The sequence below is a fragment of the Diabrotica undecimpunctata genome, chromosome 5 (genome assembly GCF_040954645.1).
Source record: "Diabrotica undecimpunctata isolate CICGRU chromosome 5, icDiaUnde3, whole genome shotgun sequence".
Taxonomy (NCBI): Eukaryota; Metazoa; Arthropoda; class Insecta; order Coleoptera; family Chrysomelidae; genus Diabrotica; species Diabrotica undecimpunctata.
In genome coordinates, this window is record NC_092807.1 from 105432081 (window position 1) to 105448576 (window position 16496).

Below are 16496 nucleotides of genomic sequence, written 5' to 3' on the forward strand. Positions count from 1 at the left end.
CAGTTGAAAGAGCGTTGATTTTTAACTTGGATATTCTTTTATATAAAAAATAAACCGCGGTTGACTGTAATGAGAATTATATTGAACATTTGCTTTGAACAAGGGGTTTGGCAAGGTTATTGTCCATCGCGCATCGCCAACTCTTTTTAACTATAACTAATATATCAATAACTTAATCAGAAAATGGTAAAACCACTATCCAGGTGACATTAACTTAGGGCATAATAAAACCTCAAACACAATCCTCTATGTCGATAACTAAATATTCAATATAGACAACCTGCAAAATGGTCCTATATAAAGTAAACATAGTAGGTACCTGAACAAACAATATAGGTAATTGTGAAATATATAAACATAAACCTAAGGACTCCAGAAACTCTAACATGAAGGATGATAATTATGATGATGCATGTACAATATTCCTCAGTCTATAATGATATTTTTATGAAAGTATCTACATAATAATGTTTAGATATCGAAATCTAGGTACTAGGTATTACTACTATAGGATTAAGTGGTTGATCCTCTTGTTGATCCTGAGGTTGTAGTTGTTTTTCTTTAAAGAAGTATTTGCGCAACGCAAATATTTTGACCGAAATAATGAAAGCAATAAAAATAAAAAACATTTGCAATGAAATCAAAATAATTACAAATTTCCCGATGATTATCAGGTAATTAAAAACCGACCAATCATATCATTCCAAGTAACATAATTTATTCCACAACCTACAGAAGTCAATACATCACTCCCCTCTACAATTTTTTTCCGCCCTGTTGCCACTGATATGAGAATTTTAATTAAACTCCTTAAAATATCTAATATTCCATCAGCAATATTATTTTTGTTGATATTAGATATTATATATATATATATATATATATATATATATATATATATATATATATATAACGTATATTACTGTTGTACATCTGTTGATCTATTATACTATCTGCCAAGATCATTAATAGGTATAGGTAATAAGACCTCTAACACATTAGATTTCCCTGTTTTAAATATACTTATATACATAGACACATATACGTAGACGTACCTATCTTTTATTCTAAAGTATAATTTAAAGTGTAATATCACAAAAGCTGTGGTAATTATGCGTTAGGCTCTCACAGCCATCGTCTAACTTGTTAAACTGTTTGTTTGGGCTGTTAGGCCGTTGTCTTTTGAGATTAGTTCTCGACGTTTCGCCAACACTGACTTTCAGGTCAGTTTCAGCTTACAAGCGAAGCAGTAACATCTCCAGAACATGCCAACCCCTAGTGTTGGCGAAACGTCGAGAACTAATCTCAGAAGACAAGTGCCTAACAGCCCGAACAAATAGTTTAACAAACTGTGGTAATTACTTAAAGTCTGCTTTAAATTCATGGTGTTTTCTTGATTTGGTCTTGCCTCAAGAAAACATTTACCGTTGTTTTTGTTTTATTCTACCTTTGTATGCCATAATTGTACAGTATGTACTCTTTTTTTTCCTTCCTAATGCTTTACAACCTCATTAGAGTCAGTAGTGACAGTAGTACCGCTAAGTATGCTATTGAAAATGTGGAAGACACCTTCAATATATTTTACGAGGTTGAATGCCGGCAACGCAGCTAGACGTCACTGTCGTGTGTCAAAGCAATATGTTTGACAGTTTTGCCTACGCAAATAAATAAACAAGGAAATAAAATATTTATGGATTTACTTTAGTCGAATTTAGGTACTGTCGACATTACTCAATCATTTATTTTAAAACAGCAGATATTTCAACTTAAATTACAAGCCGTCATCAAAAGGTAAAGCGCTGACATTGCACCAATATGGAACTATTTTAAAATATGGTAAACTTTTAGGTACCCAAGAACACAGGAAAATGAGTAATGAAGGATTTGACCCTTGCCAGATAGTTCGAGGATTATGGGAACATGAAATGTCTATGAGAAGGCTCCTGGATGTGGTATGTGTTTTCAAATAGTTGAAACAAGAATAATGTTTTAATCACAAATATTTTAGTTGAGGAACTCCCAGTCCTACTGTACTGATAATGAATGTCTAGATAATGGTAAGTGCCTAGTAAGTTATTGTCATTAAACATTTTTAAAAAACTTTTCCAGACTTTGAATAACATTATTGAATTAAATGTAAAGTTTATTTTTAATCAGAAACAATTTGATGACTATTAAAATATTTTAAAGCTTAGTGTTTATGTGATTGAATCATAATTACTTCCTGATATTTTCTTATCTTGAATACATTTGCTAAATAAAGATAAACTTGTATGTAGGACATTTGGTGTCCACACATCATAATATAGCAATTAAAAATCTTCACAAGGTTAACAAATAAAAAAAATTAGTGTAAAGGTTACTAAAATTGTAGGATATAATTAAAACCTGATTAAATTTACTTTTTATTGGTATTTATTACAAAATGTGTCAATAATATTGTAATATATTGCAAGTTTTACATAGTTTTGAATATGCTTCAGTTAAATTTATGTACCTATGTCTTGTATTTACACTCTGGTTATGCCATGTCGTTATTTGGCTTTAAATTATATTTTGGGATTATCTTTTGACAATGTACCCAGTTAAAACATGAACAAGGAAAACATAATCAATTATCAATAGAGAAGTGTAGAAAATATATTTTTGCATGTATTTCATTTTAATTGTGCCTTTTACTGTACTTTTGAACAATGCATACTAAAACATAGATAAGACTCTATCAGTAGATAAATTTTCCATTTAATTTTCATACTAATGACGTTTTATGACCCGTGAATTTAAATACTATTATTATTTAGTAAAACAATGTTTCAAACGTGTTCAAAACCGACTGGAACCATATAATACGTATATACATACTGAAAATTACTGTTTCCTAACTTGGTAGAACACTTATTGCTTATTGAATTATTCAAAAGATTTACTTTTGAAGAAAGTATCCTTACGTAAATCTTTACTGAAATATGTTTCCATGGTATCATTTGCAAAAAAAGACCATATATATTGTTATAATTGACTAAATCAGTGTAGTTATAAAACATGCATAAAAGCTTAAAATATCTTAGAATTGTATGCTATAAATGCTGTCAACACTATTACTTCTTCCATAATTATTGAGCTTTTTAGTTAATTAATTTACTTAATTTTCTAAAAATTTATGATAGTTTATTGGTTGGTTATAATTAGTTACTGAAGGGAATTTTCAAGTTCTGGTTTGTTTCTTTAGTTTATTGTTTTTGTATAATTAAAGCTCTGTGTTGAATTAATTAGTTTTTTAGGGTAATTTCCAAGTTTTCAGCTATTTATGTTTTTTTAGTTTCTTCTGTAATAATTGTTTAGTTTTTTAGTTAATTTACTCATTTTTCTAGCTAATTTCTAAAATGTGTGAAATCTTTAAATAGTTTGGAAAAGAGTTTCTAAATTTAAGTTAATTATTCAATGTTTTCTTAGGTTCTTCCACGATTAAGTATTTTGCTTTTTAGCTCTCTAGTTTTTTAGTTTCTTGGACATTTAATTAGTTTTTTTAAGTTAAATTCCAAATCTCTGGTTAATTCTTGTTTTTTCTTGGTTTGTTCAGTACTTTTTTAGGTTTTTAATAAGAATATGTCCTGAATTTGATTTCCGATTTATATTCCTGTTAGTATATACAGTCAGAACCATTTGAAACAACCCAAGGAGTTAGACAAAAGAAAGAAAGAATGTAAGAAAACATTCAAGAAATACTGCATCGGTTGGAACAGAATGCAAATGATAAATGCTGAGATGTGTATATTTGCAGACGACATAGTATTAATTGCGGAAACTGCAGAAAAACTGAAATACAACTTAGAGAAATGGAACCTAGAAGCAAGCAAATACAACTTAAACGTAAACAAAGAGAAGACTCAAATAATGAAAATATCAAGGAAACAAGGGACGGAAGATCAAATAGAAGTAATGATAGACCAACAAAAAATAATACAGACAAATTCATACAAATACTTAGGAACAGTAATCAACAACAAAGGAGACATCGAGGATGATCTTAACAACAGAATGGAAAACACAGGAAAACTATTCCAAGCACTAAATAGAGGATTCCTTAATAACAAAGAAATATCAACAAAGACCAAGATGACAATATACAAAACAATATATAGACCTACAGTGACATATGGAGCAGAAAATTGGATATTAAACAAAAGACATCAGAGCAGAATTCAGGCAGCAGAGATGAAATACCTCAGAAGAACGATAGGAGTAAAAAGAACTGATAGAATCAGAAATGAAGAAATAAGAGAAAGACTCAAAATCAAACCGATACTCGAGTCAATCAAAGAGAAAAAATTGGCATGGTTCGGACATCTAACCCGGATGGACAATAATAGACAAGTTAAAAGAGTGTGGGACGCCAAACCAATAGGGAAGAACAGAAGAGGAAGACCCATTAAAGAATGGAACAGTGACATCTCGCAGATACTACAGAGTAAGGGTAAGACTTGGCAGGAAGCAACACAGATGGCATCCAATAGGAAGGAATGGAGAAAGTTCGTTAAGAGCTAGGACACCTCAGAAGACCGTCAAATAGTATAATGTAATGAATTGTATTTTAAACGGCCCAACACCGAAAGGTACAAATGGGTCTACTGATTAAGTAAAGTAAAGTATTCCTGTTAGTTGTTTTAGTTAATTTATTCACTTTTCCAGCTAATTTTTAAAATATGTGGTGATTTATTGAATATTTAAATAGTTTTTGAAGGGAATTTCGTAAATTTTGACTTAATTCTTCATTTTTTTTTATTTTCTGTTCTAAAAATTAATTTTTGTTAATTTCTTAAGTTTTTTAGTTGATTTCTAAAATGTATGGACGTTTCTTGTTCATTTAATTAGTTTCTTCATTTTTTTTTAGTTTTTCCGTAATTTTTTTTTTTTAATCATTCCTAGATAGTTTTAGTTGATTTCTAAACTTTGTAGTAATTTCTTGAACACTCAATTCATTTTTTAAGATAATTTCCAGGTTTTAAGATAATTCTTGTTTTTTCTTAGTTTCTTCCATGGTTATTTAATTTTTTAGTTTATTTATTCACATTTCTAGTTAGTTTCTAAAATTTGTGTTAGTTTCTTGAATATTTAAATAGCAAGGAAAAGCATTTCTAAATGTTAAGTTAATTCGTCAATTTTTTCTTAGATTCTTCCGTGGATATTTAGCTTTTTAGTTAATTAGTAGGTAGTTTATTAAATTCTTAGTTTTTCAAGGAAATCGTTCTAAATTTTTTCGTAGTTTCCATCAGTGAATATTAAATGTTTAAGTTAAATTATTTGACATGTCATTATTATTATTTTTTTTTTTTAGTTAATTTACAAGTTTTGTGTTAATTCATTGATTTACATTAGTTTTTTACGGCAAATACTTTGTTGCTTAATTAATTTCTTTAGTTTGTCAGTAGTTTCTTCCATAATTGGTTAAATTTTTAGTAAATTTTTTTAGTTTTTAGGTGATTTCTAAAATTGGTGTTATTTTTTGGATATTTGATAATAATTTCTAGTACATTTCTTAAATTTGTGGTGTTTTCTTAGTTACATAGTAAGTTTTTGAAGGGAATTTCCAAGTTTATAGTAAATTCTTGTTTTTTATTTTATATTGATTTAGTTTTTTAGTTAATATATTTACTTTTCTAGTTAATATGTAAAGCTGTTGGTAGTTTCTTAAACATTTAAATGGTTTCTGAAAGAAATTGCTGAATGTTGAGTTAATTCTTGAATTTTTCCTAGTCTTCACCGTAAATATTAAATGTTTAAATTAACTAAAACATTTAATATTTATTAAATGTTTTAGTTAATTTCTTTGGTTTTGTAGTTGATTTCTAAAATTTGCGCTAGTTTCTTGATAATTTTCAGTTTTCAATTCAGAATTTACAATTCAACCTCAGTTTTTTCTGTAAATACTGAGTTTTTTAATTAAATTCTTTAGTTTTTCATTAGTTTCTTCTGTTTCATTTTTTAAATTTTTTGTCAATTTCCGTCATTTATTAGATAATTTCTAAAATTTTTGATACTTTCTTGGATTCCTAAATAGTTTGTTAAGGGAATTTTTAAGTTTTTAGTTATTTTTATTTGTTTTATCGTAGTTTCTTCGGTAATTATTTATTCTTTTATTTTATGTCTTCAGTTATCTAGTTAATTTCTAAAATTCGTAGTATTTTGTCGAATCCTTATAGTGTTCTAGTTGATTTAATTAATCCTTAATTTTTTTTAGTTTCTTTCGTCACTATTATGTTTTTTGGTTAAGTTTTAGTCTTTAGTTGATTTCTAAAATGTATTAGTTTCTTCGATATCTTATGTTTTCTACTTAATTTATAAAATTTGTGCTTGTTTCTTGGTTGCAAAATTAATTTTTTTAATTAAGTTTTTACTTAATTCTTTACTAGTGAATTACTAATAGCTTTTTTTTATCTTTTTCCTTAGTTATCCGGATATTTTAAATACCTTTCGTAATTTTGTAAATAATTAATTTTTTGTTCAACCCTTTTTCTCTTTATTCATCCTTCAAATAGATTTTTAGGTCTAGAAAAAAGTTTCCTCTTTATAGGTAGGTAATTATACTAAATTCATTTAACAGAAAAGTAGCCGTCAACAAATGCATATACAGAACACGCGAAACCTGATATTTATATAATTGTACAGGGTTGTATTAAGATTCTAGCAGTCTATAACATCTAAATTTGAAATGAATTAATTTATAATTTTTAGGATTACTGTTAAAATAATAGTAATCAATGATTAATCTTCCAAAGAAGTATACTTTAATATTAGTTTTTGTAAACTGTCATTCACACATCATTAGATAATTGTGGTATTAATCAAAAGGCAAAAAATAGAAAGTTGTTTTTATACATTTTACGCTTTAAGACCAATATTTGAAAATAAGTAATAATATTATCATTAATGATATAAAAAAGAGACCTCTTCTTGTGTAAAAGTTAGGGAAAATACTTATACATATATTATTGGGTAGATAGACTTATACATTACATTAACAATAAAAAATAAAATTTATTAAGTCGACGTTTCGATTTCGATTTAACATTTATTTGTGTCAGCAGAAACGAATGAATATTTAGATGAATTGTGACGTCACTATTTTTGACTTTGATGCCGGTTATGTCGAAGATGGTTCGACATACCAAAATGCCGTTTTCAGATTTTGATTCAGGAGACAAAACTATATATGAATCCATTGATAGATCGTCCCCAATATTGCATAGGCGACAACGCACAAAGGAACATACTTTGCGGATATAAAACGAAAGGTTTTCTTTGAAAATGATGAAAAAAACTTTTTACTATTACATATAAGTAATATCCAATTACGAAAAATAAGTACTGGAAAACTACATAGGTACAATGAGTAAAATGGGTTACAGTTTTTCATTTTTAAAATATTCCATTTTGTTTATGTAATTTCGAATAATTTCGTATCTTTTATTTATCATTGCTACTCATTTCCACATCAAAAGCTAGATCCATCTCCAACCGGATGGGGGCCTTCTTCAAGAGCCACAACCTCTCTCTTGCTATAAAATTAAGAATGCTGCGATGCTACGTCTAATCTGTTCGTTTTTATGGCGTTGAATCGTGGACCTTGAACGAAGATATGTGCAGAAAATTGGAACCATTTGAGATGTGGCTGTATCGGAGAATACTTAAAATCCCGTGGACTGACCGAGTCACCAATGAGGAGGTCCTCAGAAGAATGAAGAAGAACCGAGAGGTACTGACCACCATAAAATCTCGAAAGTTACAGTACTTTGGACACATTATGCGAAATGAATCCAGATATGCCCTTCTATAAGCCATCCTGCTAGGAAAAATATTTGGACAACGGGGTCCAGGAATTACATGATCGATTTTTCAGACCTGTCGAGAGTCCATCCAAAAATGCTTGTCTTGATGAGGTGACTGACTTATCAATCCATGTTTTTCATTTAGTATGACCGGCGTTAATCCAAGTCTCATCTAAATAATATATTTTACGATTGACATTCCTATAATCTTTTATCTGCCTTAAAAATTCTCTTCTCCAGATTACAAGGTCATCTCTGTCTGTAAGCATACTGTTCCTGCCACGTTTTTTAAATTTGAATTGAAGTTTTTTCAAAAGCTTGTAAAAAGTAGTACGTTTGAAATCAGGTAGATTGGGTCATCGTTGACCTGTTATAAAACTCTATCTATCGTGGGAATTTCATTTCTAAAAAAGAATTGATGCACTATTCTTCTTATCGCTCTAATAACTTTAAACACAGAACTATCCGATACTCCAACTTTATCGGCTACTCTTTTCTCAACAGCGGACAATATTAACGCCAGATTTTCTTATAACTCGTGTTTATACACGTTTACAATTATTTCTTTAACGTTTACGATTAAATGGCCTTTTTTCAATCTCTTTTTGGGGGGAGTTAAAGGTATGTTTACGAGTTCATTGGCAGAATCCGTGTCCGACATATTAATTTGTTTTAGTGACTGTGTATACAAACCTGCAAAATATTATTTACAGGCTAATATTCTAATAAAATAATAGATAATAGATAATTGAACAGATATATTAAAAAGGTCAATACTCAAAATATTTATTTTCAAGGTGTTACAGAAGCGACCAATTTCGAGGCTTACAATATTTGCCTCATCCTCAGGCAAAGCAAAAAGTTTGTTTTGTTAAAAAACAATAATATAGATATCGGCAATAAGAAGTTTTCCGCTTACATCCAGGGTACTGTCTGTCTTCATCTTTTCCTTTATGACTCTATCTATTGTAGTGAGCTGATATGTTGATCATTATATATGTTGTTGTTGTCAAAGTTTTTTTATTATTAAAAAGGTAGGATTATCTTCTGGTTTGTAATAAAATTAAAAGTAGGTAAAGACAAATACACATACAGTATAAGCTGCCACATCCGGACTTTATATAGTTTAAAAACTTATGGAAGATAGAAAATCACATATTATGCAGTATGATGTCCTTTTTTTGTTGTTTTTGTCACAGGTTCTTACAAGGTAAAGACCTAAAGCTCTTTACTTAGTAAGACCTTTTATTTACATACGTATATAATGATCAACATATCACCTCACAATGATAGTGTCATAAGGAAAAGATGAAGACAGACAGTACCCTAGATGTAAGCGGAAAACTTCTTATTGGCGATATCTATATTATTGGTTTTTAACAAAACAATCTCTTTGCTGGGCCTGAGGATGAGGCAAATATTGAAAGTCTCGAAACCGATCGCTTCTGTAAAACTTTGAAAGTAAATATTAGATTGTGAGTATTGACCTTTTTAATATATCTTTTCAATTATGGACTGACACTTGCAACCCTTTTATCATCATAACAATTATTATAATAGAGTCAAAATAATTTACTTACTTCAGTTGAGAGAAAACAGCAAACACCTTAAAAATGTTCACAGTTCTAAGTTTATTTAAATAACACTATAATTATAAACCGACACTATTATACAAACACACACACATATATAAGTAAAAATTATATTTATATACCTAATTAAATTCAACAGACATAAATGTGATTCGTAAGGATTACTGAATCCATATCTGTTAAAACTGCAAATTATGCGTCTTTGTTTAGAGGTGTAGATTGTCGTTACTTGTGAGTTTCTACTTGTTACTTTTGATACGCTTTTGTATATAATCAGTTACAGTATAAGTGATTTTGTAACAAGGAGATACCTCTTCAGCATCTCTAGATTTTGGGAATGAATATATCACGCGTCCGTAGTGTTGATATTCTACTTTTCTGTTAGGCGAATATAATATAGTTACATTTATCGCCAATATAGGTTAGTTCCGAAAGTTTTAATACATTTTTGGAGAAATTATTTTTTATATTGGTCACAACATAATCTGTTACTTTCAGGAACTAATTCTTCGGTCGCCAACCCAGATTACATGTTGCTTGTAGTACTTGCTATGTTCACTGCAGTATTTTTGTACTATTTTCGTCCAGGTGCCCAAACTGTCCACGGAGACTCCAAACCACGCAACAACGGCAATGTAAGTTACTAAATAAATTTTATAATATATACAATTTTATAATTATATATATATATATATATATATATATATATATATATATATATATATATATATATATATATATATATATACATATACTTAGAAAAGGTTTATGCGAGTGAATAATAAAAGTACAATGTAATGGCATGTCTCGCAAAACAAGAAATCAAAAAACAAGATAGGTATATCGGTGGAAGGCAACCGTATATACGTATTTCTGCAGTAATTTTTAAATATTTTAATTTTTTATTAATGTTTCCGACTTATTTGACAGGGAGGATAAGTCAATTATGATTACTTAAGTTATTACCTAACTACAGTTCGTCAAAGTTAGCTCTGTCTTTCAGTTTAAACTCTAGCAATGCGAAAAATAAACAGAGAACGCATTCGGAGTAAAGAAGATAGCAAATGCGTTCGGATTTTAAAATTATTTTATTATGGAACTACGACTGGGGGAGGGTCAATTGAACTCAATAGGTATTGAAATTTAAATAATTAGGAGTAATTATTCCACGTAATATTATGTGATGAAAATTATCGATTTTTATTGTTTTTAAAGATGAAATATATTGTAAAAAATTAATATTTAGATATCAAATTATTAATAAAATCATTTCAACATAATTTAACATGTTTGAAAACTAAAAGCAATAAAAAAGTTTACATACAGATATTGCACAAAATTGCAAAGAAATACATAGCTAAGTAATTCTAGGTATGTCCTTAACAAAACAAGAGAAAGTAAACTGACTGTTAGAAAATTTATAATATATAAATGGTCATTTAATTTTATAATTAAGTTAATCTTCCAAAACCAGAATTTTATTAATAACATAACTAGTTCATTTTTAAATTAAAAAACCATCTCCGTCGACCATCATCTTTTTTTATATGATCATTTTAGCATTGTATACATCATATTGAAATATAAAAATAAAATAAATTGTTTAATCGTTCTTTTTTTCCTCTAAAACGTCCGTATTCTAAAACTATACTTACAAAATAACATTACAATAGTTCAATGCCTTAAATATCTGGATCGGAACTCGAATCTGTATCTTCTAGATCATCTATTACTATCAGCGTCATCGTTGTCATCATCATCATCATCATCCAAGTTAATTATCACTTTCTCCGTAACTAAGTCCACTGCCGGTGCGCTTTTCATAAAAAACTGTTCTGCCTGTTTGGCATTTTCACACTGTGATTTCCATTCATCCTCTGAAAATGTCTCAAAAAATTGATTACATAAAACCTCCACATCTTTAAAGTTAAAACTTACATTCCGTTGTGCAACATAGTTTTTCATGGATGCCCAAACTAACTCAATGGGGTTTAACTCGGGATGGTAAGGTGGTAGTCTTAATACCGAATGTCCATTTTCCTCTAGAAGTTTATCTATTTCATATGATTTATGATGACGTTGATAACATTTTGCTAAAGTGTATAGCTCGGCTCTTAACATATCATCTGTAAATGGTATATTTCTCTTTCTTAGCCACTCTTTTATTTCATCTTTTTTTGATGCAGTCATTATATTTTTTTCACTTTGAACATTGTGGTATGGGGCATTATCAATCACTAATACACTTTGTGCTGATAAGTTCGGTATCAACATTACCACTAGTTACTTTTTATTATGTTGAAAGTTCATCTGACTATGGTAATCACCAGTTTTTAAATTTGATTTAAATTTTAAGTAGGAATTTTTTATGAACCCCATTTCTCCCCCTGCATGAACTATTATTAACCTCTGTCCCTTAGAGATAGGCTTACGCAAATCATCGTGAGAATCATCATTCCAACTTTTATTGAATGTGTGATAAGAGTGGATGTATGTTTCGTCCATGTATACTATAGGACGATTTTCGTTTCTGTAACTCTTAATACTTCGCAAAAAAGCTATCCTTTTTTATTGGATGTCAGGTTTTTCCATAAGCAATTTTTTCTTTGTCTGAGTTTTTCGCCAACAGAAACCAATTTTATGTAATACTTTTCGTAAACTTCCATACGATCCTGTGTAATTAATTTTATTGACAAATTTCCTGTGACTGCCTCTCACGTAGGAACTTTTTTTTCGTGGACGTGAAAATTTATTACAAATCTCCGAAGAATTTCCTTACCCATATTATTCAACTTAGTTTTGGTCGCACTTTTTTGTCTTTTAATATTAGGTGTATGGAACGAATCACTTTCACCATCTTCAACTGATCTCATTTCATTTAAAATTTGCTTTACAGAACCAACACTAACACCAGTTGCGCGCGAAACACGTTCTTGAATTTTCGTTAGTTCTATTATCTGATGTTTAGCCTCCGCTTCCCGTCTCATAAAATATATCACATTTGCTATAATTTCACGAGATTGACCACTCAAAACTTTACGATAAACTTTTGATTTAAATTCCATTGTAACGGAACCGGATTAATAAGTCCTACACCAGTGTAATTGATATGCGTCTGATCTGTTTGCTTCTGCTAACAAAATTGAACTGAGTATATTCGGGCTACTGACGGATCCTCCCCTCCAAATTTATATTCTTATCAAAACTCAGAGACATTGCAATTCTTGACGAGCTGTACTTCTACAAAAATCCGAATGCCACCTATCACATCCAAATTTAGTGGTTTTTTCACAGATCCGCCCTGGTCTATGACGATCTGACCAAATTCGTAGCATTACTCTGATCAGTAGCGTTCCTTAGAAATTTATTTAAGGGTCCCCCGTCCACTATTTTTAATTTCTAATTTATGGTTTTATTTGGTATATAAAAGTATGTTTTTTAATGTTTTATATTATGTGTTTTATGCGAAAACTTGTGGTGTTCCTTGATTATTTTATTATATTTTGTACTGATTCTTTTCTTAGGATATCTATTAGTTCTCAGTTCGCATATAGAAAGTTAAAAAGTCGTTCAAATAATGCATTGCTCGACCATTTTAACTTTTGAAATTTTTGTTTCCCAGTTTTAGACTTTGTTTTGCCATTTTCTCATAGTTGCTGTGTTCTATAATTATCAAACATTTATGTTTTCGTTTCTTGTAGATTTTTGTATAGAAACTTACCTCTCAAAAACAAAAATCGATATCTTTTATACGCACGTATTTAATTATTTTACAGTTCTAATATCGAGTGATATATTTCGGATGTGTAGTATACTGTATAAAGTACTAAATACATTTTTTGTGTGTTTTAGAATTCCGATGGTGCACCACCAGGTTCCACCTCCAACTAAACTTCTTAGAAGGTAAATTAATTAGGCAAAAAACTATCCTTATCTTTCGGGTACGGTATTTTGGTTTAAATATACACATAAAAAATATTCTTTTGCTTTGTTTTCTTTATATAATTGTAGTAGATCTGAATTTATTGGTCGGGAGATTGTTTTAGTATTACTGTTTAGTTGATAATCGCAATTACCCGTGCACTGATTGCATAAGCTGGGTCTTTCAGTATAAAATTAATTCATATTTCACAGTATTAAGCACAAGCTGATTTTAAAATTATATTTTTGTTGAAAAATAAAGCGATTTTTAACACGGCGACCGGTAAAATTGAGTTTTTTTGTTTAGAAATGCTTTGGAGCTAAACTACAAAAAGGGTTGACCATTCGCGCACACTGTTTTCCTAAAAATTGTATTAGGTGATGGAATTTTTTTTCTTTCCTTAGTAATAAAGCGCTTATGTCAATCCATAACTTCTGTACGCATATAGAGCTTTCAGAATAAACACGCAAATACAACGTGAATCTTAAATTACTCATGACAATACCGACACTAGTGTGAAATATGGGTTAATGTTACATCAACAGTGTTGCCATTCTCTGTATTGCTCTTTCGAAAAGTGTGACAACCCACTAGAACAAAAATATATTTTGTAGCTCAATTATAAGGCATTTTTAATCAATAAAGTCAATTTTACCACGTGTTTGTATGAATTTAATAACGTAGTTAGTTAAGAAGGGCGATCAAAAATTTCCGGGACTAATTATTTAAAAAATTCATCTAAACATTAAATAAACATTATTTAATTGATTAATTTACAAAATTATCCCCTTTAAAAGAGTCCCCTTTTAATGAACATACTTTCCTGATGTCGCGGTCTTTTCCACAGTTGGAAGGACCCTGACATAGATTCTTGTGGAATCCAGTGATTTTTTTCCTATCGAGTTAAACCTCTGCTCTTGCAATAAGTATGGAGGCTGGGTTATGGGAGTAAGGTAACGACTCTACTTCGTGGAAAGAAAAATCTGTGATTTGTCATTGGATTTCACCTGCCGTGAATTTTTGTATGTATGTTCTTGACTTTCATTGAAACGATTGGTTCTTTGTTTCGTTCCCATTGATGATTGGTTTGAAAAAGTTCTCGCTACCATTTGAAACTTCAAGAAGCTCCTAAAAAAGTGAATTCTCCGGTATTTTTATACTTTAATTTAACAAAAGCTTCGCACAAACAACTTTGAAAATATCGAAAGATCGCCTAAAACTCGTTCGCTGAAAACGAAAGCAATTCAGCAACAAAAAAAAAGTCCTAGAACTTCGTGATCAGCCCTCGTATATTAACACCTAAGTTTTTATCCTATGTGCATTTTCTGAAGTTGTTATTCGACATTCCTATCTTCTAGTTACCAATTTTTGTACAGAATCTGATTCGAACCAATTGTAAATATCTTGTACAATTTCCAAAAAGATTTTATGTATAAATAAATTTTTAAAATTATACAATAAATACCTTAGCATTGTATTGTTTGTTTTATTGTTTATTAAGTCATTGTCCTACTTTGACGGAAATACGGACTTGGAAAGCAGAAGTACTGTGAAGACGTTATCAAAGATCTGCAGAAAATCCAGATTTCTTAACTAATATTCTTTTTGAAACTGATTTCTGGATTGGAAATATCGAAATATCAAAATGTCAAATGTAATTTTTATTACAACAAATTATGGTTTCCAGACTGGGTTTTCTTTATTTTACGGGAAAAAATAATAAAAAAATTCTGAACACTTATTTTTTTTTATTTTGAAGAGATAAGATAAAATATTAGGTGTTGTTTATGAACAACATTATGCAAATAAGGATATACTTAAAACAATATTTAGGAAAAATGAAAATTTAACAGTTCTTCGTTTTAGTGAAGCAAAGTGCTACACCACACTTTTCGCACAATACATTTGTATAGCCATTTGCACTATGGAAATTTGCACCTTATTTTTTTTGGACTATACAGGCCAATGGTGAACTCCATCCATTCGAACATCCTTTACTGGCATAACATGTGCTGGGCCTTTCCTCTTCTTTATTAGAACTTACTTCTTTTGTTCTCTTTTCTTTCTTGTCATATCTCTTGGCGGTAGTTTTAGGAACTTCGCCAGCGAAAGTCGATGGAAACGTGACTAATTTGTTATTTTTTCACCCTAAGCTACTTATCTCCACACCATCGCAAGTACCAACAAACTCTACACTAGTTCCTATTTCTTCATTTTTCATAGCCTTTTCATCCGGAAGCTTACAATTTGGAATCCTATTCCTTGTTACGGTTTCTAAACTGTGAATACCTTGTTTGGAAAGACATACAAGGAGAGGCATAGAAGAGTAATAATTGTCAAAATAAAGCCTGTGACTCATATTCCTAGGAATAAGTCTAGCCAATCTCACCACAACGTTTGCAGTTGCTTCGGAGGTCAGGTTCAGAAGCAGGTCTCGTTTTTTGATCATTCTCTTGTCCTTTATATATAATTCTATACGATACACATATCCAGAGCTATTGCATAAAACAAAAAATTTAAAACCCCATTTATGCGACTTATCTGGTAGGTACTGCTTCATGTAGTGCCTAGCTTTGGTAGAACAAATTTGCTCATCGACGGACAGATATTGTTCCAATTCCGTTTGAAAATGCTTTATTGAGGTGGTCAATTATTGATCTAATTTTATAAACTCTATCGTAGTTTGGATTGTCACGGGATAAGGCATTCTCGTTATTATTGAAATGTATAAGTTGTCTGAATTTTTCGTACCTGTTGACTGAAATAGCACTTTTTATTTTCTCAAAGCCAATTTCTTCTGACCAATATTCCCTTGTATTGGGCAAATAAACAAGAAACATATATATTGTAATTCCAATAAACTGCTTTCTGTCACTTCGTGTAATATTCAGTGGTTTGTTTCGATTCTGCTGTATGGCATATACATTTGAATCCTCCACAATTTTGTCCAAAAGGCTATCTGTGAAGAACAAATTACATCATTCATAGGGACTTTCTAGTTGTAGAATATGATTTGGAAGACTCTAATATCCTCTAAATTCCAGTTGCTGTTCGGATAAATTCAAATATTTTTTTCTCTCCAAACAATGTCTAAAAATAAAAACGCATCTAGTATTTTTGATCACAAATTGATTGCAAAGTATACTTTTGCCCTTG

General features: G+C 30.0%; 1 protein-coding gene across 1 annotated transcript; it reads left to right on the plus strand.

Annotated features, from left to right (window-relative positions):
* Window positions 1-1626: 1626 nt before the first annotated feature.
* On the plus strand, window positions 1627-14815 carry LOC140441622 (small integral membrane protein 14). Its single transcript, XM_072532463.1, has 5 exons — window positions 1627-1791; window positions 1849-1952; window positions 2009-2057; window positions 9917-10053; window positions 13271-14815. Exons 2-5 carry the CDS (start codon window positions 1869-1871, stop codon window positions 13307-13309), a joined length of 309 nt encoding a protein of 102 aa, XP_072388564.1. The 5' UTR covers window positions 1627-1791; window positions 1849-1868; the 3' UTR covers window positions 13310-14815.
* The last annotated feature ends 1681 nt before the right edge of the window (window positions 14816-16496 follow it).